The 26,012-nt window shown below is 37.3% G+C and overlaps 1 protein-coding gene across 3 annotated transcripts in view; it reads right to left on the reverse strand.

Moving 5' to 3' along the window:
- The window catches only part of MMRN1 (multimerin 1), a 75,953-nt gene extending 50,770 nt beyond the window's left edge, over positions 1-25,183 (reverse strand). For 2 of the 3 annotated variants that reach the window (XM_044946228.2, XM_006066275.4), the window contains exons 1-3: positions 24,435-25,183; positions 3,204-3,323; positions 8-114 (exon numbers count right to left, since the gene is read on the reverse strand). In XM_044946228.2, the coding sequence (XP_044802163.2) occupies positions 8-114; positions 3,204-3,323; positions 24,435-25,024 (817 nt within the window). In that variant the 5' untranslated portion in view covers positions 25,025-25,183. The remainder of the gene's footprint in view (positions 1-7; positions 115-3,203; positions 3,324-24,434) is intronic. The other variant, XM_006066274.4, reaches the window with a different exon arrangement.
- Between the last annotated feature and the right edge of the window lie 829 nt (positions 25,184-26,012).

Consider the following 26,012-nt stretch of genomic DNA (forward strand, 5'->3'; position numbering starts at 1 on the left):
TGGATACCTTTTAGCTGGCATTTTGGTCCGCTGAATCCAGGACAGCACTTCCATTCTAATGAGGTAACAATCTTATGTTGCATCCTGTACACAGAATTTGGTATCTTCTGAGATCTAGAGGAGAGGAGCCCAATTGGGGGAAAACAGTTTATTTGTCTCACATTAAATTATTAGTTGGAATAAAAGTGGAAAATGATGCTTGGAATATAATAAGCTTATGTTGAGTGTTATCTGTTATTCTTCTTATTATAATAATGTTCATCATCAATATTACTGTCAAACTTAGAGTTCTTTAAATACATTATAAAAAAATTAAGGCTTATACTCTTTTTGTTATTTAAAATTTATACCTATCATTATGTTTTCTAAAGATACTACAATTTTTCCCTTGATAATGCTTTTCACTAAACCAATGTTAAAATCTATTTTAATTCTAATGTTTAAATAGCTAATGGGAATAATTAGTTTTAGTTCTTACTATTTTTATATCATTAGGGTTAAAAGAATCTGTTTTCCTCCAGATAAATATTAAACAACTTGAAACAAGTTAGGTATCAGTGATCTGATCAAAAATATGATAGCCACTATGATTTTAACCTGTACTTTCTTATCTCTCAAGTTTTTAAATTATACTACCTATTATTTCTCTTATGTAGTATCTCTCTTAGAGGGAGAGAGAGAGGGAAGAAGAGAGGGAGGGGAAGGAGGGGAGGGAGAGAGAGAGAAAAGGATCTAAAATGAGAAAATGTTTCTGAGAAGAAACCATGAAAGGGAAATGAAGAAACAATAGCATTTCAAGTTAATAATCAATATATTAATAAATAGCGAATGGTACTAAATTGCAAGCTTTAAATATGTAAGTGTAAATCATAAATACAACTTGGTCACACGATTCTTATCCCTATGACTTTAGTATTTAGGTAATACTTCTTATTAAATGGGTCTATGAAATTGGTTTGTATTATCTTGTTTAATCCCCATATTAGTTCTATGAGGACAGAATTATTGCCCCGGCTTGCTGATGAGGAACTTATTATTATCTGAATTTGTCACATATGACTATGTGGAGACAACAGTAGCCAGTATCATGGATAAACCCTGATTATGTGGGGAAATGTATTATAACAGGCTGGATCTTAGTTTCTGTGATAACTTGATGGGTGATTAATTATGTGTGAAATTATTTCTCAGTTTTAAAATGAGCTATAAGACTTCTTCCATCTCTGAAAGTAGGCTAATCATTTATCTGTATTTATTTCTGTAAATTATAATCAGCAAATAACTCTGTCCAGTGAAATAGCATCTCTAGTCCAGCAGCTAATGCTAAACAGGGAGTAAGGCAGTTTGGGCAAAGACTCTAGAGTTTATCAGGGTGAAGTCAAGCAGTTAGTTGCATTACTGTTGAAGACAACTGTTCCTGCTTTGACAAACTGTATCCCTGGTGCATGTGGCTCGAACAAAGAAAAACTGGCAAATGTTGCTTTTGTACTGAAATAAAAAGTACATGGAGAGATTCACTCAAATGTAGAGAAAGATTAAAAAATGAGAACAAAGATACATATTTCTAGTTTGTTCAAAGAGAAAAAAAAAAGCTCACCTTAAACTCAGAAGGGCAGTGTAATTGGGGTTACTCTAGTGATATTTTCACTACTAAAGAATTAACAGTCCTTTCTTTGTATTGCATGTTGACTAGGAAATTGTCATAAAGGGAGTAAATGCCGGAAGAAGAACTGGAGCTCAGGTCTCCCAAATCCCTAAGATGTGCTTAGCTCTTTGGACCTTGAACCTTAGCTATGCCCTTAGGCACTAAGAAACACCTTGGTTTTATGCATCCTTACTGCACACTGTTTCAGACTGATTCATTGCCTGAGTTATTTGTATGAAAATTTGCATAACATTAGCCATCTTGGCCTGAATAACAATTTTAGTTTTTATTGCAGGCTTTCCTGAAACACCCCCAGCTGAGCTACTGTGACTGCATAAATTCAGAAAATTTATCACTCAGCCTCACATTTTAGGAAAATTACATAATTAAAAAAAACCCTAAATAACATAAGTCATTAAAATAGACACAAGAAGAGAGAACCTACTTAGCTGCTTTACCATGCATAATTGCAATTAGTGGCTTGCCAAGTTATGGGCTTCTCTTTAGCCTAGTATGAAAGGGAAATTATTAATAAACCTTTAGAACCATATGAATTTCATGGAATTAAAGGATTGCTGGTCTAGTCATAGAATATAAGTAATAGTAATAATAAAAATAGAAACAAACATAAGAGTTAACATTTATTAAAAACCCACAAAGTACCAGGCACTAGGCTAAGCATATTACTCCATTTATCTCACATATGCTAAAAACACCCATAAGTGGCAGTTCAGTTCAGTTAGTTGCTCAGTCGTGTCTGACTATTTGTGACCCCATGAACCACAGCACACCAGGCTTCCCTGTTCATCACCAACTCCCGGAGAATACCCAAACCTGTGTCCATTGAATCGGTGATGCCATCCAACCATCTCATCCTCTGTCGCCCCCTTCTCCTCCTGCCTTCAATCTTTCCCAGTTTCAGGGTCTTTTCCAATGAGTCAGCTTTTTGCATCAGGTGGCCAAAGTATTGGAGTTTCAGCTTTAGCATGAGTCCTTCCAATGAACACCCAGGACTGATCTCCTTTAGGAGGGACTGGTTGGATCTCTTTGCAGTCCAAGGGACTCTCAAGAATCTTCTCCAATTCCACAGTTCAAAAGCATCAATTCTTTCACTCAGCTTTCTTTAGAGTCCAACTCTTATATCATACATGACTACTGGAAAAAACATAGCCTTGACTAGACAGACCTTTGTGGACAAAGTAATGTCTCTGCTTTTTAATATGCTGTCTATGTTTGTCATAGCTTTCCTCCCAAGGAGTAAGCATCTTTTAATTTCATGGCTGCAATCACCATCTGAAGTGATTTTGGAGCCCCCAAAATAAAGTCAGCCACTGTTTCCACTATTTCCCCATCTATTTGCCATGAAGTGATGGGACCGGATGCAAGGATAATTAGTTTGTCCATTTTAACTAAAGATCACACATGTAGTTTAGTGTGATGGCTCTACCCTGACCCTACTGTACATACATGTACTTGGTATGGTTGACTTTCTTTGCATATTCCAGGCCACACATGATTATGGTATAAGCAGTGGGTATTTTCAAGAAACAATACATACCTTTGAGGACAGGGTCCACCGGTCCATCCACAGGGCCCTCTGCCACTTGGAACATAAGTGACTTGGTTGTCCAGTATCACTGTTGGAGATAATCTGGTATGTACATAAGCGCACCAGTTCCTAATGAAGAGATCATTTATATTAGGAAAATATTATTGTCAGAAAGCATTCTTTTCATCAAGATTATTTTCATAGACCTATGTCTACTGCCACTATTGTGTATTAGATACATTGAAAATTTGATATCTAACTTTAAAATATCTAGAAATGAGAGAAAACATGCCTATTATTGCATGACTGTATTTATGGATAATAAACATTGTAAGATCAAAATAAATTAAGAATATATCAGAGCTAAAACCAGAATCTCTACTGTTCAGCTATAAGCTAAGTCAAAATCCAAGATTGCCCTTATGCAAATTATCAATATTAGACTGAGATAGTGACTCAGACCTAGATCTATTGAACAATATACAGTAAGACAAATGTAAGCAAATGAATGGTATAAGGTTCAAAAGAGAAGAAAAATTGTTATTAGCCACAAGTGATATGATTGTGAATGAAGAAAATACAGTCAATTTAAATGATTATAATAAATGAGTTTAGCAGTTCAGTGAAGATTAATATAAACATTTTTATAATTAATAAAAAGTTTAGACATATGGCTAAGATCAGTTATAGTTACAATAGCAAAAATAACATTAAGCTTATTAAATTTTAAACAGCAGGTAAAATATTGACCAGCTTTACCTAGTTTCATATTCTTAAATGTATCATTGATTAATCAAATGGAAATAGCACCAGCTTAAAGGGGTCTTGCTTCCTTGAGTAGACTGTTGGTTAATGAAACCTTGAGTTATTTCACAGAGACAGCACTGGGCATGTGTAAGACAGGAACCCTTATCTCCAGAATAACTGCAGGATCAAGAATCTTTGGTTTGTGGGACTCAATAGGACAGAAATGTTGCTACTTGAGGCTTTCAAGAAATGAGAAGTTCTTCAATCAGGAAAATCTGGCTTCCAGAAGCAGGGAGAGCTTATATGGACTAACCCAATCAGGTTCAAGACTAGCCAATAAGGTTCCAAGTTTAAAATTTCCCTAATCCCCCAAATTTCATCCTGAGCCCTGGATGCAAGAGACAGCCAGTCAACCTTGCAATACACTTTTATCTTCTCAAAAGCTGGTACCTTGGTATTGGCTTCTGTGTGCAGTGGGCAGGGAGCCCTTGCTAGGTAAAGATTTTGGTGACCCTAAGGGACAGAAATCTTGTGACTGTCTGCCAAAGGCACCAGAGGCACTGTGGCCCCTGGCAGCATGTGGACCCTTATCACTGACCCTAAGTGGCCATCCAGACCAAACTGGTCTAGGGGTCAGCAGTCACGTTCCTGTATCCTGCTGCTGCTCTCCAGGCTACTTGATGCTGCTTTCACTTTTGAGAGAAGAAACTGCTCCAGGATCACACGTCTTTCGGGTGAGTAACCTTGTTAAAAAGTGCCTGTGCTGAAATTGTACTGAAACTTTCTCAGGATTGTTAGATTCCCACCCTAAGGGAGGGTGGTGTGGCTTCCCTGGTGGCTCAGACAGTAAAGAATCTTCCTGCCATTCAGGAGACCCTGGTTCAATCCATGGGTCGGGAAGATCCCCTGGAGAAGAGAATGAAAACCCACTCCAGTATTCTGGCCTGGATTAGAGGAGCCTAATGAGTTACAGTCCACAGAGCCGGACAGGATGGAGGGACAAACACTTCCACAAGGTAGGGTGGGAATAAAAGCTTACAGCTGCTGAGGTACTCAAAGGATTGGGTCCCAGGCTTTTGGATTTCTTTGTCCATGCTTGTCTGTGTCTATTTTGTTAGGCTTGGTTAATAGCCATTGGCTCTTGGAATGACTGCAGAAAAGTATTAAACTTGATATATAAAAATTTTTTTTTATTTATCTATTTTAATTTTGGCTGTGTCCTGTCTCCCTTGCAGCTCACAGGCTCTAGAGTGCAGGCTCAGTAATTCCGGCAAACGGGCTTAGTTGCCAGAAGGCATGTGGAGTCTTCCCTGACCAGGGATCAAACCTGCATCCTCTGCATTGGAAGACAGTGTCTTACCCACTGGACCCGTAAGAAGTCCCTACACCTGATATTAATGAGGGTCCTCTGATTCAGGAGAAGACGTCGCTCTCTGACTAGAAATTTTGCTTTCTACAGGGGTTGGTCTTTATCCCTGTTTGTTGAAAGGGAAGAAGCCTTTATACAATTGAATACATTTTGCTTTTTCCTCACTGAGAATTTTAACCTTCTTTTGTATAAGCCAAGCTAGCAGGCATTAAACTGCTTTTAAGGGTGTGTGTGTATATGTATGCAGGGCTTCCCTGGTGGCTGAGCAGTAGAGAATCAGGCTGCCAATGCAGTAGACACAGATTCCATCCCTGGGTCAGGAAGATGCCCTGGAGAAGGAAATGGCTACGCACTACAGTATTCTTGCCTGAAAAATCCCATGGACAGAGGAGTCTGGAGGGCTATGGTCTCGGGAGTTGCAAAACGTCAGACATACTTCAATGACAAACAACAACATATGTATGTAAGAAAGGAAACTCTGCCAGTAGGAACAAACATTGGTGATGGCGCTCAATGCCACGGGCTATAATGTGGAGGCGGCTTTGAGGTGAGTGCTTTCTACCTGGAAATTGCCCAGATGTCTTGATTTGCTTGTCTGTGGTCTCTGCTGGGGAGGTAAAATGCTTTGATTTTCTACTAGGAAGATTAAACCCCAACATGCTCTGGAAGAAGTGAGCACTTGATTATTTCAAACTGTTTAGTTGTTCAGTTGTGTCCAACTCTTTGCAACCCCATGCACTGCAGCATCCCAGGCTTCCCTGGCCTTCACTGTCTCAACCTGTATCCTCTGTCAAATGCAGCTTTGAATCTCAGGCAGCCTCCTCACTTCACTTTCTTCAGGGTGATATGGTCACCTCTTCTACCCTCCTCATCAGGTAAGCTTTCAAGGTGGTGAGTGAGACAGAGCCTGGGCTATACTTCTGACAACCATCTCTAATGGAAAGCTTTCCAGTGTTCCCTGAATGAGTCCTCACATCTGAGCTGGTCATTTTTGAGATTGTCATTCTCTTCAGTGGTGTCTCGGGGACTTCATATAGCCAAGTCACTGCTACGTTGGCTTGTTTCTTTCCAGAAACCAAACCAAACTAGGAACTGGTTTCTAAATCCTAAGGTTCTTACTTTCTCTCTCATGCCTATTGAGGCTGTTTCATTTCCTTCTTCTTTTTGAGGGGAGTAACAATCCATTTGCAATCCATTTGCAATCCATTCCCAGCTCTTGGGTTTAAAACTTAGGATAATGACCGAGCTTTGATGTAGGGGTTGTGTGCCCACCCAGGTGCTCTCTCTCTCTTTCTAAACCTTCACTCTTGGAGGGGTGGGCTAACCCCTCAGAACCAGCATTAAGGTGAAGAGATGGTGAGGAGGGCAGGGCTCTACTGTGCTCAGGTACTTCCTATAAAAAAGTGTGCTTTGAACCCCAGACTGGTGCCTTCCTTCATCTCCTGTAAACTCAAGGGTACAGCCAACGTTGCATCACCCAGACCTTGAGTTTCTGCTGGATGACACCAGACCCACCCCATGAATGTGAGGAAAGGCCTTTCTAGGCTCTTGGTATTTTTGCTAGCCAACAAGCAAACTATTTTGAGCACTACTATGGAGGAAATCTTATCAGCGAGCTGCAGAGCTCAGTTTCACTAAAGGGCTTATTTTTCCTCCAGTGATGGAAGACTCCTGGCTGTTCTACCATCATCTCTGCCTTGCACTGTGGTTATCCACTTTCCTCAGATTAAGAATAGGCATGTACAAGTAATGGGGTCACATATTTCACTTCAACTGGTTTTTCCAAGTTATTAAATACATTTTTCAGCAGCAAAACCAAACTGGGTATTTATAGAAGAAGAAGGAAATGGCAACCCATTCCAGTATTCTTGCATGGAGAATCCCATGGACAGAGGACCCTGGCAGGTACAGTCTATGGAGTTGCAAAGAGTCGGACACGACTGAGGGACTTTCATTCACTTAACTTCACTGCACTTCAAGGATTTGCAAAAGAGATGTGAAATTCTGATTCAGAGGGAAAACCTTCAGAAAATGCCTGTCTTGCCTGAGCCAGAGCCTAATGATGGCCTTGACTCCTCCTGTGGAGTTTCTTTTAGTTCTCTCCCTATATGAAGGGAGGAATCTCTGCAAGTGCCCCTGAGGTTTTCACCAACCATCCTAGAGCTGCACGTCCAGCTCTGGCCTTGTACCCTTCTTTCTGGATCATCAAAAGGGATTGGTCCCCCTTCCCTGTACTCACCAGAGTACATAATTTAGTCCAGGGGCTCCTCTGCCTCAGGCAGGGCAACATCCCTCAAGACAAGTTCCCACAGGTCTGGATGACCAAGGTCTACCCCAGGGGATTTGTATATGTCACTCACTGTTTTCTACTTTTGATCTATGATGGTAGTGGTTTAGTCCCTAAGTCGTGTCTGACTCTTGCGACCCCATGGGCTATAACCCACCAAGCTCCTCTGTCCATGAGATTTTCCAGGCAAGAATACTTGACTGGTTTGCCATTCCCTCTTCCAGGGGATCTTCCCGATCCAAGGACTGAACCCAGGACTCCTGCATTGCAGGCAGATTCTTTACCAACAGAGCTACCAGGGAAGCTCATATAGTTTGATAAATAAAATGCTGTCCTACTGAGATGATCCTAAAAAGATGAAGCTCTCCAAACTGTTCTAATAGGGAGAAAAACACCAACCTGAAATTCCTGAAAAATTTCAGGAAGGAAAGTCTAGATGTTTGGGATGACAGGAGGGCAGTAAGAACTAAGACGGCTGACCCAATAGTAGTAAAAATTCCTCCAGGTGCCAGGACTCCAAAGAAATACCCTTTAAAAGAAGCATGTGGAGGAAAGTATAAAGCCATTGATAGCCCCATTTCTTATACGCAAAGTAATCTGACTTTCTTAACCCCCACATAACCCTCCAATCCTGCTTATACAAAAACTCAGAGAAGGATCCCTAGCGGGCTTCTGGTTAGGATTCCAGGCTTTCACTGCTGTGATCTGTGAAAGAAAGTGAAAGTGAAAGTTGCTGAGTCATGTCCAACTCTTTGCGATCCATGGAATTCTCCAGGCTAGAATACTGGAGTGGATAGCCTTTCCCTTCTCCAGGGGATCTTCCCAATCCAGGGATAGAACCCAGGCCTCCTGCATTGCAAATGGATTCTTTACCAGCTGAGCTACAAGGGAAATCGTGTGATCCAGGTTCAATACCTGGTCAGGGAACTAAGAGCCTACAAGCCATGTGACACGGCCAATAAATAAATAACAAAAGCTCAGGATCAGAGATTATCATTTTTGTACATTTGAAAGCCATTAACCAAACTGTAGAGGATATATATCCTGTGGTGCCAAATACATATGCTTTGTGAACAACTTTATCTAGAGCCTACTGCTGGTTTATAGTTCTGGATTTAAAAGATGCTTTTTACTACATATCCCTGAGTCCCAAGAATTGTTTGCCTGTGAATGGGATGATCCAGAGACTAATATAAAGCAATATTTTTTGGATGGTATTGCCACAAGGATTTTAGCATGCCCCTCCCTGCTGCCACCTATTTTGGGGGAAGCCTTAACCAAGGAATTCAGGGATCTCCAATTAATGGAGTTTTAATCCAATATGTGGATGATATACTAATTGCTAGTAAAATTAAGGAAGCTTCAGACCAAAATATAATCCTCACTTTAAACTTTTTGGTAGACTAGGAATATAAAAGCATACATTTTCAACCAATTTTAAGATATATACGATTTGAATTATCAAAAGGGCAAACAGATTTACTGCAAATAGAAGGAAAGTATTACCTAGAGTAGCTGTTCTCACTACCAGATGGCAATTGTGTGGATTCTGGGGAATGGCTGGGTTTTGTCATATTGGGATTCCCAAGTTTGGACTTACGGCTAAGCACTTATATGAGGCTCTTAAAGGAAATGACAGTGAGCCATTAAGATGGAACTTTTAACATTTTACTGGAGGTTTTATTCAGGGTAACTGGGGAAGAGTAAAAAAAAATGGATCCATACTAAAAAGGAAGAAGTAAAACTTATATTTGCATATTTCTTGCATGTAGGAAATTCTGAGTCCACTAAAACACTACTAGAGCTAATATGCAAATACAGCAAGGTTGCAATATATGAGAAATAGTTTTGTTTCTACCCATTAGAAACTATTCAAAAAATGAAACTAAGAGAGCAATTCCATTCACATTAGTATCAAAATAATAATAACCTCATGAAACATTTAACAAAGGAATTACAAAAATTACAAAATATCATGAAAAGAACTTAAAGGTGACCTAAATAAATGAAAAGTGTTTACCGATTAGAAAACTTAACATTGTTAGATCAGTTTGGTGAGTATTGCCATCCTGTCTCTTAAACACAATCTTGGTCAAAATCCCAGCTGGCTTTTTTGCAGAAATTTAAAGCTTAAAATTCATATGGGAAATGCAAGTAACTCAGGATAGCCAAAGCATACTGGGGGTGGGGGGGGGGGGTGGCGGGGGGAAATAGAGCACTCTGTACTTACCCTATCCAATTTCAAAGCATACTACAAAACTACATTAATTAAGACTTGCATTTAGCTTAATTAATAGGATATAGATAGAGATCAATGGATCGAAGTTAGAGTCCAGAAATAAACCTTTACATTTATATTCTGTTGATTTTTGTCAAGAGTGCTGAGCACTCTAAAGGAGAAAAGAATACTCTTTTCAAGACCAGACAAATGGATAGCCACATGTCAACAAATTAAGTTGAACTGCTATCTTAAACCAGATATGAAAATTAACCAAATAACAGGTTAAAGCTCTCAAAGGAAGAGCTAAAACTCTAAACCTCTTGAAAGCATAGACAAATATCTTCACTACTTGGGAACCTCTTCTAATATAATAAGATAAGAAAGAGAAAGACACGTAGACTGAAAATAAGTAAATTATATTTACCTGCAGAAAACATGTTTTATGTGGAAGATTGTGATGTGTTTACAAAAAAATTCTGGAGGTAATGAGTGAATTTAGCCATCTTGTAACATATAAGGTTAAAGTACAAAAACAACCCTCTTGTTTTTCTTTGTACTAACTAAAATACTTAAATACATAAAAATTTAAAATTTCTATTCATGTGAAAGCACCAGAAGTAATATAAAAAGAGAGACTGTGGATTAGAAGAAAATATTTGGCAAAGACAAAAAAAAATAACATCCAAAAAATATAACAAATTCCTACCAATAAGTAATATAAAGACAAAAAATAGAACACTGAAAAATGGATAAACTACTTGAACAAACATTTTATACAAAGAAATACTAATGTCTATTATACATGTAAAAAGGTCAGTCTTGTCAACATCAAGAAAATGCAAATTAAGATCATAATGGAATAATGCTTTATACCTCCAAAAAGCAAACATTGAGGATTTGACAGTCTCATGTGTTCAGAGGAGATAGAGAATTGGACTCTCATACATACTATTGGTGGAATTATAAAGTGGCACAACCACTTTGAAAACCAATGTGTTAATATCAGGTAAAAATGAACTTTGAATCCTCTGATCCAGTGGTTAGATATACACTTTAGAGAAACCATGGCACATATGTACCAGGAATCATGTATCTGAGTATTTATAGCAGTATTATAGTTATCAAAGCTTAAAAGTAGTTTCAATGTCCATTTACCACAGAATGGTGAAATACATTCTGAAATATTTACACATAGATTTATTCATCAATACTTAAACTTGTGTGATGCAAGCAAATTACAGAAATAATACCATGTGATGCTCTTTTCTTACATAAAACTAAAAAATAAATCGATTTTTTATCAAATATCACACAATTTTAAGTATACTTTAAGAATAACGTAAAAATAAATCCTGCCTTAAAGAAAGATTCAGTTGAATTCCTGTGCTGACCCATGTCTTATCAATTAGACCATATTGTATCTATAACTTTTCTCAAGCCCGTTTCTAAAAAACTTTGTTTCTATCCATGCATGTATGCTTACTCTCTTCAACATATAATGGAATATGACTTGACCATTCTCCAAGGAGGCTGAGAAACTGTAACAACATTAAAGTAGGTCATTTGCCAAAAATGCCATGATCAGACAAAAATGGCCCTTACTAAAGTACCTATTTTTAGTTGACATTCTGGCAGAAGCCATCCAAAATGATATTTAAAGATATTCCACACCTCAAAGAATCTTAAATTGAAGATATATATTAAGGTTACAAATTAAGTTGTAGGGGAATGGAGAGAGAGTTAAATGTTAACAGTTAAATGAGTATAGACACAAAAAAATTATTTGCAATTTTATAAAAATAATTTATTAAATCATATGAGAAAGAAAATTATCTAATGTAAATGGATGAAACTTAGTTGCTATAGGCAGAAGTCTGGAAAATGTTTTTATTATGCTTGTAATATCTGAAAAATTATTTTTTTAATTTTTAACAGAATGAGACTGGAATATATAGATACCATTTGGGAAAACAAAAATCAGCCTCATTTCTGGTTGTAATACCAGTTATTTTATTATAAGAGAGATTCTATACTAAACTGTAAGAAAGTTCTTAATAACTATGCTATGCTATGCTATGCTAAGTCACTTTAGTTGTGTCCGACTCTGTGCGACCCCATAGACAGCAGCCCACCAGGTTCCCCCATCCCTGGGACTCTCCAGGCAAGAACACTGGAGTGGGTAGCCATTTCCTTCTCCAATGCATGAAAGTGAAAAATGAAAGTGAAATCGTTCAGTCGTGTCGGACTCTTCGCGACCCCATGGACTGTAGCCTACTAGGCTCCTCCGTCCATGGGATTTTCCAGGCAAGAGTACTGGAGTGGGGTGCTATTGCCTTCTCCACTTAATAACTATAGATTAATTGAATGATTGGATTATATGATTTTTTTCATTCTTAGGTTTCTATTTCTATCATTTTTCCCTATATATAAATATAATAAGATACATATTCCTGCTCACTTGTAACTGAGACTATGTTTCTTGAAGGCAGAGGCAGAATAATTTACAAAGTATAGTAGCAAAGCTCATGACTGTAACATCAAATGAACAAAAGAGCCTCTTGATGAGGGTGAAAAAGGACAGTGAAAAATCTGGCTTAAAATCAACATTCAAAAAACTAAGATCATGGCATCTGCTCTCATCACTTCATGGCAAATAGATGGTGAAAAAGTGGAAACAGTGACAGACTTTATTTTCTTGAGCTTCAAAATCACTGTGGACAGTGACGGCAGCCACGAAATTAGGAGATGGTTGCTCCTTGGAAGGAAAGCTATGACAAACCTAGACAGCATATTAAAAAGCAGAGACATCACTGTGCCAACAAAAGTCTGTAGAATCAAAGTTTTTCTGGTAGTCATGTACAGATATGAGATTTGGACCATAAAGAAGGCTGAGTGCCGAAGAATTGATGCTTCTGAGATGCTTGAGAGTTCTTTGGATTGAAGGAGATCAAACCGGTCAACCCCAAAGGAAATCAACCCTGAATATTCATTGGAAGGAATGATGCTGAAGCTCCAGTACTTTGGCCACCTGGTGCAAAGAGCCAACTCATTGGAAAAAACCCTGGTGCTGGGAAAGATTGAGAGCAGGAGGAGAAGGAGAGGACAAAAGATGAGATGGTTGGATGGCATCACTGACTCAACAGACATGAGTCTGAGCAAACTCCAGGAGATAGTGAAGGACAGGGAAGCCTGGCGTGCTGCAGTCCATGGGGTTGCAACGAGTTGGACACAACTGAGCAACTGAACAGCAACAAATGAGTTCAAATCAGTATGAGATGTATGTCACAAAATCACTAGAATATAAGAAATCTATGTTCTTTAAAATAATAATAATTATTATTATTAAAATAATACAACAATCAACCTAAATGTTAAAAACCAAAGAAGGAACACATTTTTCCCCAGAGTCACTAAATATCTGCTTTGAAATATTTAGGTCTTTTACAAATAAAGCTGACTCAGTCATTCATCTGTCTAAGGCAGAAAAATTGAGCATTATACAGCTTATTGTGCAAGGTTCTTTTGAATGAGAAGTTTGACAATTCAGTTCTGTAAAGACATAAAAAGACACGTTAGCAAATTTTGTTCAAGTGTGGTGATACTTGGAAAAATAATGTGAAACAAAGAACTGCCAAAAACAGGTAACAAAAATTTAAAAATTAAAGACTACAATAAAGGGATATTTTAAAAATAGATTTTTCATGCAAATCCACTGATTATCCTAATTACAGGGAATGATTAACTTCGGCTGAAGCCCAGTTAAACTGTCATGTAAGCATTGGCTGAATGATTTTGGAGGGGACAGTATGAGGCAGGAAAAAAGTACCACTGTCACTATGTAACCTGGGTTTTGGGGGAAAAAAGATGATAGAAAGATAGTTAGATATTGTTTGTGAGAGTAAATCAGCATCACCTGCAAGTGATTGTTTAAAACTCTAAATAGTAAAACCATTTCATGACTAAAATAGTGTAGTAGGCAAAAAAGCAGATCAGTAGATTGCTCATGGCCCAGCAATCTTTGATCCAGTGTAAATTGGGAGAACTATCCACAGCCAAAGAGTCCCTGGTGTGACTCATAATTAGGTTTTATGCTACCAATGAAATAAGCTCATTAAGGGATATTAAATATGTAAATATAATTTTAAAACCGAATAATTTGAAAATATAAGTTTTAAAATATAAAATCCAGCATGGTGAAATGGTGACAGGCAAGTTTAAAAGCAATGTAATGATCCCAGACAAGCATTTTGCTTAAATCTAGACGTCTTTTGTACCTTTCCAGACTGATTATGGCAAACAGAGAGCAGTTTCTTTGAAGTGTTGAGCTTTCCATGGGGTCCTAACCCTCCAAACAGCAGACTGCATTTGGGATTCTCTTTAAGGGTAATAACACTTGCTTTTGTGTAGCGACATGTACTGAGAAGGGCTTGTATTGATCCTTTGGATTTTCCAAGTTAATAGGTAAAAGATTTGTTTGAGGGAAAAGCAGACATCTTTGGCTATTTAGGAACATGAGATGCACTTGCAGAACTTAAAAAAGTAATGATAGAAGAAGATTCTATTTTGATTCAGAAAACTTGAAGTCTTGTGCTTAATGAACTCAGAAAAGCACTGTAAATAAACAGTCGTTCTATTCTGAAACATTTTAGAAATCCAGTCTTCCAAGGAGCCAGTGAAAACACTAAATTAAAAATTCCATGAGTTGGTCACTGCCGTTTGCTGCGCACACTGACCAAACCATGGCCCACACATATCCATTCTTATCCTGAATCGAGAGCGGACTGAAGCAACAAAGGATTCATTTAAATAATGACCATGACAAGTATTTTTCTTAAGAAATAGAAAACACCGATCTAAAAAGATTAATGTAATGTATTTATACTGGTCCTTAAAATTCAGATTAATAAATTGCTTGTCATCCTGTTCATAGAAGACAATGTTTAAATGTTTATATTCACACCCTGTGATTTGAATTGACACAATACCATGAAAATACCAATTCCTGAGACTATACACTAGAAATCAAAGTCAATCAGCAAAATTCCCACCATAAACTAGCCAAGGGTATGTAATTTTCTCTTGGAAGTTGGATAAGGTTTTGTACTTGGGGAGACTGTGTATTTACAATAAATTTAATAATGTTACCTACCTCACAAATTGTTGTGAGATTAAATGACTTAATATATTTAAAACAGTTGCTGCTGCTGCTAACGACTACATGATTCAGAGAGTTCAATAGGATATTTTTATGAAAGGAATAGATAGATACCTATATAGGTGGCTCAGAGGGTAAAGCGTCTGCCCCACAATGTGGGAGACCCAGGTTCTATCCCTGGGTCGGGAAGATCCCCTGGAGAAGGACATGGCAACCCCACTCCAGTATTCCTGCCTGGAGAATCCCATGGACGGAGGAGCCTGGTGGGCTATATGTATAGCCCATGGGGTCACAGAGAGTCGGACACGACTGAATGACTTCTATATATATATATATATATATATATATATATATATAGCTGTATATATGTATGTATAAATCTCCCACTTTGTTTTCTGCCTCATACACTAGTAGAGATCGCTCCTTTTTCTTCTCTAATGACCTGATAAATTCATCTTAACTGTAAATGCTTATGTATATCAGGTCAATACAGAAGATTATTATTGTTGTGGTTCACTGCATATGATGAAGTTTAGCGCTCAGAAGAAATATATTCCAGATGTCTCTATAGTCCCAAGAAGACATGAACCTAAATACTTCCCAAATGTTATGTAATCTTATAGGAATCTTTATTTTCATTGGGCTTCCCTTGTGGCTCAGCTGGTAAAGAATCTGTCTGCAATGCAGGAGACCTGGGTTCCATCCCTGTGTTGGGAAGACCCCTGGAGAAAGTAAAGACTACCCACTCCAGTATTCTGACCTGGAGAATTTCATAGACTATATAGGATTTATAGGTAGTGCACCAGTTACAAAAGAGAAAGTAGTCCAAAGGAAATATACAATGTGAAAGAAATATTAATAGAACTTGGAAGTAAGCATTTATATTTAGTGAAAAGATCTTATTATGTAAATCACACACAAATAAAGCATTAGACATTTTATATTTAGTTTTGGCAGTTAGTCCAAAAGATAAGTCCATCTTGATAATAATCTCCTTAAGAAAATGACTATTTTCAAATTTTAAAAATTGTGGTTCATTTTATTTTAGTGTAATACCTTTATATAGCCCATTCATTTTCTAAAGTCTGTATAATATTTAAACTGGGATAGAAGTATTAGTTTTATAAAAGAATCATAGAAATATTTGAAACAGATCTTGAGAGGCAATCATGAAAATCTCAGATGATGGGAAATTTCTGATACTTGAATTTTCTGGTTAACTTAGGTTTTAAGAAAAAAAAAAACCTTTTATATACCATCCTTTGCAATGAAAGTCTTTTGTCAGGCACCACTGATTTGCCTTCCATGGTGGGCACAATGTAGTGAATATAATTGAGGTTTTAATGACATATGCTCAGAGTCACAAATTATTGTGTATATACAATAATAATAATAATAGTAATTTTCAGTGTAAAATTTTAGGAGAATGAGCTGAGGGTGCCCCCTTCCCAGAATGTGCATGGAGTTTGCCTTTTGGACCAAACCTATTTTTCAAGTTTTAAAGCCAATAATAGAACATTTTTAAGAGGTACATTGAATTAGATATGCATAACATATGCATTTTTATAAGTAGCAATCATTAAAGGTACCTTAAACTTTTTTTCATACATTTGTTTTATCTTCCTGATTTTATTTTATTGTTGTTTCTTTTCCCCATCCTGTGACTTGAGTGTTTTCAGGGATATTGTAAACTCTACTCCAGTAGGTGTCAGACTTTCCCACTGTGCAAACTGCAGAGACTCCGGAAAGGCAGGCTAATAGATGCTGTGATGCTTAATGCTGTACTTAAATCAGTTGTTCCTGTAAACTGACTCTTTTAGCATCCCTCCAAGTAACACATTTTTAAATTAATTTCATATTTAAGTAAACAAAGTATACAAACACTTCTCATATCATCACCTAGATTATATAAGCACTCCTTAAAATCTGGTATGTATCATACAATATGTACTTATATATTCAGCAGCAATTTAGTGAGTAAAAATATCAAAGAAATAAAAGGAAATGATTAACAAGAAAAAATTGAGATGCAGAATATACTTTAGTATTTTTCCCTGGCAATAATGTAGTTGATACATTTATTTCTCAAGGATATAAATGGTGTGTTTCCTTTTAGATATTTATAGCACGTGAGAATAATCCCCTTGGATGCTACTAGGCCTTTGATAAGAACTTTGCAAACAACACGTGTTATAGACTGAATGTTTGTGTCCCCCTCCAACTCCATTTGTTGACATCCAAATGCCCATTATGATAGTATTGAGAGATGGGGGCTTTGGGAGTTATTAGGTATAAGGTATTAGTGCCCTTATAACAGAGGCCCTAGAGAGATCCCTCATCCCTTCCACCATGTGCGGGTAAAATGAGAACTCAGGAACCTGAAAAAAAGCCCTCATTGACCATGCTAGCAACTGTTCCTGGGCTTCCAGCTTCCAGAACTGAGAAATAAATTTCTGTTGTTTATAAGCCACCCAGTCTTTTATTTTGTTATAACAGCCTGAATGGACTAAGATGTTATCTGAATTTAATTGACCAGATTTTTCACATCTAAAACCTCATAATTTACAGAATTAAGCAGAAAAATGCTTATTATGATAGGCAATAGAATTAATTAGATGGTTAGTTTTTGTGATTTTAAACCATTAAATTTTTAAATTATATTTAAAATTTCTATTTACAAGTGGTCTAATTAATACAAGACTTGTAGTATTTATTATTTTAGACATACTGTGATATGCTTAGTCGCTCAGTTGTGTCTGACTCTTTGTGACCCCATGGGCCACAGTCTGCCCAGTCCATGGGGATTCTCCAGGCAAGAATACTGGTGTGGGTTGCCATGCCCTCCTCCAAGGGATCTTCCCAACCGAGGGATCAAACCCAGGTCTCCCGCATTGCAGGCAGATTCTTTACTGACTGAGCCACCAGGAAAGCCCTTAAACATACTAGAAATCATAATTTATTTAACTTGGGCCACCTGTTTGTACTTAAAGCAAGTTATATAGCTTATAGAAAGAATAAACAAATGAAATTCTAAAATAAATCAAGTTTCCAGTAAACTCAGCAAATAAAGTATTCATCTTGTTTCATATTCAACTTTTCCCTTCTGGGCTTTTCATTAACATTTTACAATATTTATGGCCATTCTCTATGCAAAATAAAATACAATGGCAACAAGAGAGTGGGAAACTCTCAGGGCCATCTCTGACTTCTGCTTTCTCTCCCTTTCCTTTTTCATTAAAAAAAAAAAAAGAGAGAGAGAGAAAACTCCTCAATTGATTATCCATATTTTTATAGTTCTCATATTTTCCAAACTTATGTCTCTAGCCTTGATCTCTGCTTCAAACTCCAAATCCATTCAATAAGCAGTCATTCCACAGAATTTTGTTTGGCTTTTTCTATGTGCATGGCACTTATGTTAGCAGTTGAATAGAATAATAGTTGAAAAGGGCAAGGTTCCTATTATCATAGGCTGTATTTTTGACATGAAAAATATAAAATACACAAATGTCTATATTAATAAACTCAGTAATTTCAAATAAATGCTTTAAAGAAAAAAGTAAAGGTGATAAGATGGCAATTTGACATTGGGTTGTCAGAGAAGGTCTGCTTGAAAGAGGGACATCAATGCTAGAGTTGCATGAAGAAAAGGAATCCATCTTTCAAAATACTGAAGTTAGAGCATTCTATCAAGAGCAAACAGGAAATTTCCTTGAGCTACGTATTAACTTGACATGGTCAGTAACCAGAAGGAAACCCATTTGTGGAGAAAATGAAGTGGAGTGAGCTTGGAGCATGGTGGAAATTTAGATCATAAAGATAGGGGGTCATGAGCAAGACCCAGAGTGCATAGTGAGGATTTATAATTTTATTCTATAGGTATGGAAAGCTACCAAGTGAATTTGAGCATGTGAGCAAAATACCAAGTTTCACCGATTTTTAAGACACATATCTTTGAAATCAGGAATATGTTTTGAAATCAATGGTATCTTTTAGTCACTATTGGTCAGACAGTAGGTATTGTTACTGCCTTAGAAATAGCTAAACCAGTTTTATTTATATTTTCATTTCAAGGATGCATAAGTGATATATAATAAAACTCTGAGAGATAAATCTAAAAATTTTAATGTCATATTTTCTTATTAATACATAAGATAATGCATCACAGTATATGAAGTCTTACATTCAATGAAATTCATTAACCTGAGTTAAAGTTTAAATGCCTTGAAGTGAAGTGAAAGTCGCTCAGTCGTGTCCAAGTCTTTGTGATCCCATGGACTATGCAGTCTGTGGAATTCTCCAGACCAGAATACTGGAGTGGGTAGCCTTTCCCTTCTCCAGGAGATCTTCCCAACTCAGGGATGGAACCCAGGTCTCCCGCATTGCAGGCAGATTCTTTACCAGCTGAGCTATCAGGGAAGCCAATCTTTCAAAACCTCGGGATATCTCCATTTTCACTTGCAATCCCTAGCCCCTTTCAGTGTTTTTCAGATGGGTACCACTGTTTCAGCATCAAATCCAAACTGAAAATATCCAGGCACAGCATTATCCAATAGAACTTTCTGCAACAATGCAAATACTCTGTGTCTACATTGTCCCATATGGCAGCCACTAGCTCCAGGTGAACAGAGTGCTTGACCATGTAACTAGTAGTATGACTGAGGAACTGAATTTTTAATTTCACTTAATTTTAATTAATTTAATTTTAAATAGCCACCTGTGCTTAGTGGCTATCACAGTAGAGAGTGCATGTCTAGAGGAAGAAGAGAAACCTTGAGTGTCAAGAGTAGGGAAGTTTTTCCTTGAGGTCCCCCCATGGTTCTTCCCAGGTGTCTCTTTGGTCAAAAGCTGGTCACATGGCTACTCCTAAGTCAAACATTGCCAAGGGAAACCATTTCCAGAGCTAGCTTAAAATAATCAGGATTCAGTGTGGGTGCAGTGGCCCCGGCCCTGGCGGCACCTGGGTTGGAGCAGGCGGCCGGGCACAGAGGGACTCAGAGGAGCCGAGCTCTGTGTCAAACATACAATGTTCTATGTCAAATTTATTCAATAAAAAAGTTTGAAAGGTCTCACATGTGTGGAGGCAAGAGTGGAAATGTGGATAAGTTAAGAGATTGGTGGTGGATAATGGTGGTAAGAATGGGATGGTATGGTAAAGGTGGAGAGAGGCTAGGGGTTTGAAGGATGTTGGAGAGGACACTGAGACTTCTTAATTGATTATATAAAGGCCAGGGGAGAAAATGTAAAAGATATACCAAAGGTTTCCAGTTATGGAACTATCATTCACTGAGATAAAGATTCAAGTACACACGTGCAGGCGTTGGGATTGTGAGAGAAGTTATTAGGTAGGCAGTCGATGCCTCTCGATATCTCATTTTACCTACTATCCTCTCAGGGGAGGCTCACAGTGCTCAGGGTAGGCCACTCACCCTGTTACATATTCTTAAGAACTTCATCCAGAATGTCAATCACCATTTTGATTCCACATCAGTATTTGTGATGCACTCTTTTTCCTCCCCATGCCCTCCTGGACTGCAGGTTCCATGAGGGCAGAACAGGTGGGAGTTTGTTTTCACTGTTTTACTCTCAGCACAAGCACAATGCTGGGGACGTATTGAAAGTTGAAAGTGTTAGTTGCTCAGTCATGTCTGACTCTTTGAGACCCCATGAACTGTAGCCTGTATTAGTCCTCAGCAAATACTGGCTCACTGCATAGATACACTAATTCTAATTTCTCCTTTTTATCCTGCCTGTTTCAAAGTGCTTGGTCACTGACCAACCTCCATTGTGCTAGACAGGAAACCACAACTCTAGTGGGGCCAGGAGTTCTGTGGTGCTAAGATGAGACAAAATACAAGATGAGACAAAAATATGCCAGAAAAATTCTATTGATGTAAGTATTCCTTTTAAGTAGAATCACTATAAAATTCTAAGAGTATTAGGGAAAAAACCCCAAAACCTAAAGATGAGTTTATCCCCAATCAGGTGTTCTTATACAGAAATAATAATTCTTTAGGAAGGATTTGTTTATATATTTACATATAGATCCATAAACTTTACAGTCAGTTCATTAAATATTGTGTACGTATTATAAACCAAATATTTTACTAGCAATGAAAATATGTCCCTAAATGCAAGGAGATCACGTATATACTTATAATACACTACTGTAAGTGTGGCAAAAGAAGAATTCAGAGTTGAAGTACAGTCAGAGAGCCCACCTGACAGACTGAGAAGGCTTCCTGGAGGTATTATTATTAGGTGTAAAAGAAGTAGGTGATAGGAAAATAAGACTATGCTAGCCAGAAGTACAAACAGGGACCAGAGATGGGTTTAACAAACAATATACTGTGGACTAGAAAACTACAAATTTTAATGGCCAGAAAGTGACAGAAGATGAGGCTGGGGAGATAGGCAAGAGCCAGATCGAAGATGGCATTGTGTGACTGACTGGGTAACAAATCTGGACTCTGTTATGGAGCAAAGAATAGCCACTGAAGCCTCAGAAGTGGGGAAATATACTGGCCACTTGTTTTTTCCAGTTGGGGTAGTAGACTGTGTTTGCTGAGGGAGTATAACGTAGGGATGGAATGCTTTGTCTCTGAAGACAGTCAGCCTGGGTTTGCATTTTTGCTGTGCAATTTACTAGCTAAGTGACCCTAGTTAAGTTTCTTAACCTCTCCATAATGAAATAGTAAAAGAATCTTCTTCATAGAATTACGGTGATGTTTAAAGGACTGAAAATTATGTATTTTCATATATATACACACACACACACACACACACACACATACACACACTCAGTATAGTACTAGAGAAAATACCATAAAGTGTTTGCTACTATTTTTGTTTGTTAATCAAATAAAATATGAAAGATCTCTTTTGACCTTGTTAAGGTTTCTTTTCGTCAGCGCTGTGTCTGTAAGAGATGGGCCTATCTCATTTATCTCATACCATTATCAATTGCGTGGCTTAATGAGTAGAAGTCTGGGACTGAATGAAAAGTTTACCAAAAGAGAACTTCAGGACCTCCCTGGTGGTCCAGTAGTATATAACTCGGTGCTCCCAATGCAGAGAGTTTGATCTGGTCAGGGAACTGAGATCCTGCATGCTGCATGGTTCAGCCAAAAAAATGAAATAGAACGACTTCAGGATGTAGACTCTTAAGTTGTTGTTGTTCAGTCCTCCACTGTCTCCTGAAGTTTGTTCAAGACCCTCTAAGTACATGTGTGCTAAGTCGCTTCAATCATGTCTGACTCTGTGCAACCCTATGGACTGTACTCTGCCAGGCTCCTCTTTCCATGGTTTCTCCAGGGAAGAATACTGGAGTGTGTTGCCTTTATCTTCTCCAGGGGATTCTCCCGACCCAGGGATCAAACATGCATCTCTTACATCTCCTGCACTGGCAGGAGTGTTCTTTACCTCCAGAGCCACCTGGGAAGCCCCAGAAATAAGATTATTGTCATTGGAAAATCCAAGGGATGGAGTTCTGCTCAGCAGGTTACAACTTTAATGTCTTGTTTCCTCCTAACATATACTGAATTTTTAAAAATCTGAGACATGTTGGTGGTTACTTTTTATAGAAAATATTTCTTGGAAGCAGGAATTATTTTAAAAATTCTCTATTTCCCCAGAGACCAGTACAATGTTAGGCACATAATAGGCAATATATAAAAATCATCAGGTGATTTGTAATATATAAAAATATATAAAAATAAGTAGGTGTTCATAAGCTTTGACAGTGAGGTCTCTGGGTAAAACAATTAGCATGTATCTAGTATTCAAGTTATCAATTACTACTTCTAATTATGAAACAACTGTATGCCATTTCTATATGCCATGTAAAACTTTAAGCACTATTTTAATTAGAACTGTTCCCTTTTTCTTTTGGTTGTATTTACAATCTATTGAAACCTCTTGACACACATCTCTAAAAAGTTCAAGTCATTTTCTATGAGTGCCTAAGGTTTCTATACAACTTGTTTAAAAAAATTAAATCACAGAATATTACAAAATATTAATAGAGATGATTTTATAAGTGACTATGACTCTCCATAGTTTACATTTTACTATTATTTGATAGTCCATATTCTGTTGTTCATAAGCATGAGAAAGCTTAATTTATATCTGTTAAAATGTCTGTTATAGACAAAGTATATCCATCCCAAGTTGAACATTTTGTAATCTGTAGTATTTATTTTATAGTACATTGGCATGTTCTACATTCCACCAAGTTAATGCTTTTAGTTAAAATCACATTTACTTCCATATTTAAAAAATTCTATAACCTTTGAAATACAGTGAAAATGAAATTAAATAAATACAAATCTATTGGTTTATATTCCCAGTGTGTCCTCATCTTTATATCAAGAACATCTTTATATCATTAACACAATGCCTTTCATATAGCAGGTGTAAGTTGCTATTATTAACTTAAATTAGTTTATATAGTCAGGTATTTAACTCAAGCTTCCAAGGCATTATTTGGTGTCTTTACATTTTTATTATAAGCAAAAGGTATTTGAAAGTTTAATTTCATAATACTAAACATCTAGTATTCCAAACATAGAAATAATTTTGAACATTAAATAGATAGAACACTGACTTGCATTTCTCAGTGTTTTGTTCTTGTTTTTTTGGGCCTTTTAAAAGTTTTCTTTAATGATACTGTTTTAAGCTTTGTTTTATTATTTTGTTTCAACAATTCAAATCAAATTTTCTCTAATTTTAAATCAAAATCAATTTGAAAAATTGGCCTTTCTAATCAACACATTAATGATAATAGCATAACTCAGTATAACAGTACTAGTAAAATATGATTTCTTGAGCACCCATTCTGTGAGAAGTATGTGTCTAAGCACATTTCATTAATTTAAATCTTGCATGATAATCCTGCAAAGTTGGAATTTTTATCTGTATTTCCTATCTGTATTTTACAAATGAAAAAACTTAGATTCAGGAACATCAATTGACTTGCTTAAGTCAAGGATCCAGACAGTACGGGAGCCAGGATTCCAACCCAGCTCTGCTTGCTTTGTTCTTGATAACTGTTTAATTTCCACAGCACCAGGCTGTTTCAATTTTTAAATCTGTTCACACGTTAACCGTATTGACATTTTTTTCTTTCACCTTGTGGATGTAATTCTGAGCACAACCAGCATATGCTTGATGTGAGTTAACTAACAAGTCACTGTAGGGTTACACTGTAGGGTTAGCGACCATCGCCAGTTAAAGTACCTCTATTTAGTAACTTGGACCACTTCAATTAAAACAAATTGCTGCATTTTGTTTGTTCAGCTTTTCCTTTTAAGATAAGGTAATGCTCAATTCCCTCATCTAACTGACATATGATCTGGTTTCATCTTGAACATAAAATCCTGTCTGGAAATCAGACCGTTTAACTGTTAGCTTGCAATCTTATAAACCATATCACTAGAAAGGGGGGAAAAAAAGAATTTTCTTACTTTCCTCTAGTTGTTTCAAAACTTGATTTTTGTTTGCTGGTTCTTTGGCTTCCAGGGCTGTCACCTCTGCTGAGGTACGTTTCCTGTGGCGATCGATTTCCCACGCCTCCAACTGAGTTTGGAGAAATGCCTTGTTCATTCGTCTTTCTGGCAAAGCTCTGAAGAAATTTCAGGGTGGAGTTGGAAAGAATCACTGACTCTGCTTTAGGACTGAACTTGAGGGTAGATTCCGTCTGGAGGGCAAGCGTTTGTAACTTCAGCATCCCTTCTTCTGTCTTCTCTGTGGGTGTGAGAGTTTGTTTTCTCACACCCTCAGGAGATGCACTTGTCTCTGAGGGCAGTGGTATTGATTTCAGAAGACTGTCTTCGGAAGTGCTGGAATCAGGAGCTGTGGCCACCTCAGTTGATGTGATCTTGGGGGTTGGCAGCACCTGGAGACTTTGTCCTTTGTTTGGAGGAACTGAAGCAGAGGTCGCATTCTTCTGGGAGTTCTCATCCTCAGTTGTAGTCCAAGTGTGCATAGGGCCATTAAGCCCAAAGCCTCCACTCCATAAACTAGAAAGCAGGATAAATAGCCTTGCTCCTTTCATTTCAGTAGTTGGAAGCTAGAAAGCTCAAGTAAAATTGGGGGATAAAGTCCTTCTAGCCTTTCTGACAACTGCTTCCACACTGAATCTGCTAAGACAGAGGTTTGCCAATTTGAGATGTGAAGAGGAAACAGGTTTCTGTGTTTTGTAGTGGACTCAGGAAGTTTGATTTCCTGTTTCTGTAGGTTCTGTGTGATCTGTGACCTCTCGTAGGATGATCTATGGAAGCAGTAAAGCGTGTCTGACGAAGCTGAGGGTAAATGGAAAAACACAGGCAATGATTATCAGGAAAACCCATGAAAGAAATGTGAAGTAACTTTCCCAGGTCCACTTATATTTCATGTGTTGCTCAGTTTTGAAGAGAAGTTTCATGGTGATGATGGAATTTTGTTTGGATGGGTTAAGTCAAATAGTTTACATTTTGTTCTACTATGCAAGGAAATTGAGAAAAAATAATGTGATACTTCCTTTCAACTGTGCCCCATCCAGAGAGCCATGTTTTGTTTAAGGACATATACACATGCACAAATAAAAACTCTGTCTGCAGTGTCTCTGCCCTTTCATGCATCACAGGCTAAATTGTGAAAAAATAAAAACATATCCCTATTTTTCTATACACACTTTAGCTGTAGCATTATTTGAAGTCAATCTCAATGATGATAATAAAAAGAAAAGCATAAATTATTGAATTATGTGAGTATACAAGAAACTCACTTTAAATTTTGCTCTCGAAATTTCTATTGGAACCAGTTAATGGAATGAAGCATCAGAAATTTAATTCTTCTATTTTCTAATGCTTATCTTCTCATGGTTGAGAGTGATTAGTATTTTACCACTAAAAAAGGATGAAAGAGTGGACTCATATGAAAATAAATTAAAGTGGAATCATACATATTAGTTTTTGTATTTTTACTGTAGTGCCAAATGTATCAGCAGCAGAAAGTAGGGAATTGCATTGATCAAAGACTGTTCAATGGTGGTTTTCCCAATA

Source organism: Bubalus bubalis, chromosome 7 (assembly GCF_019923935.1).
Source record: "Bubalus bubalis isolate 160015118507 breed Murrah chromosome 7, NDDB_SH_1, whole genome shotgun sequence".
Classification (NCBI taxonomy): Eukaryota; Metazoa; Chordata; class Mammalia; order Artiodactyla; family Bovidae; genus Bubalus; species Bubalus bubalis.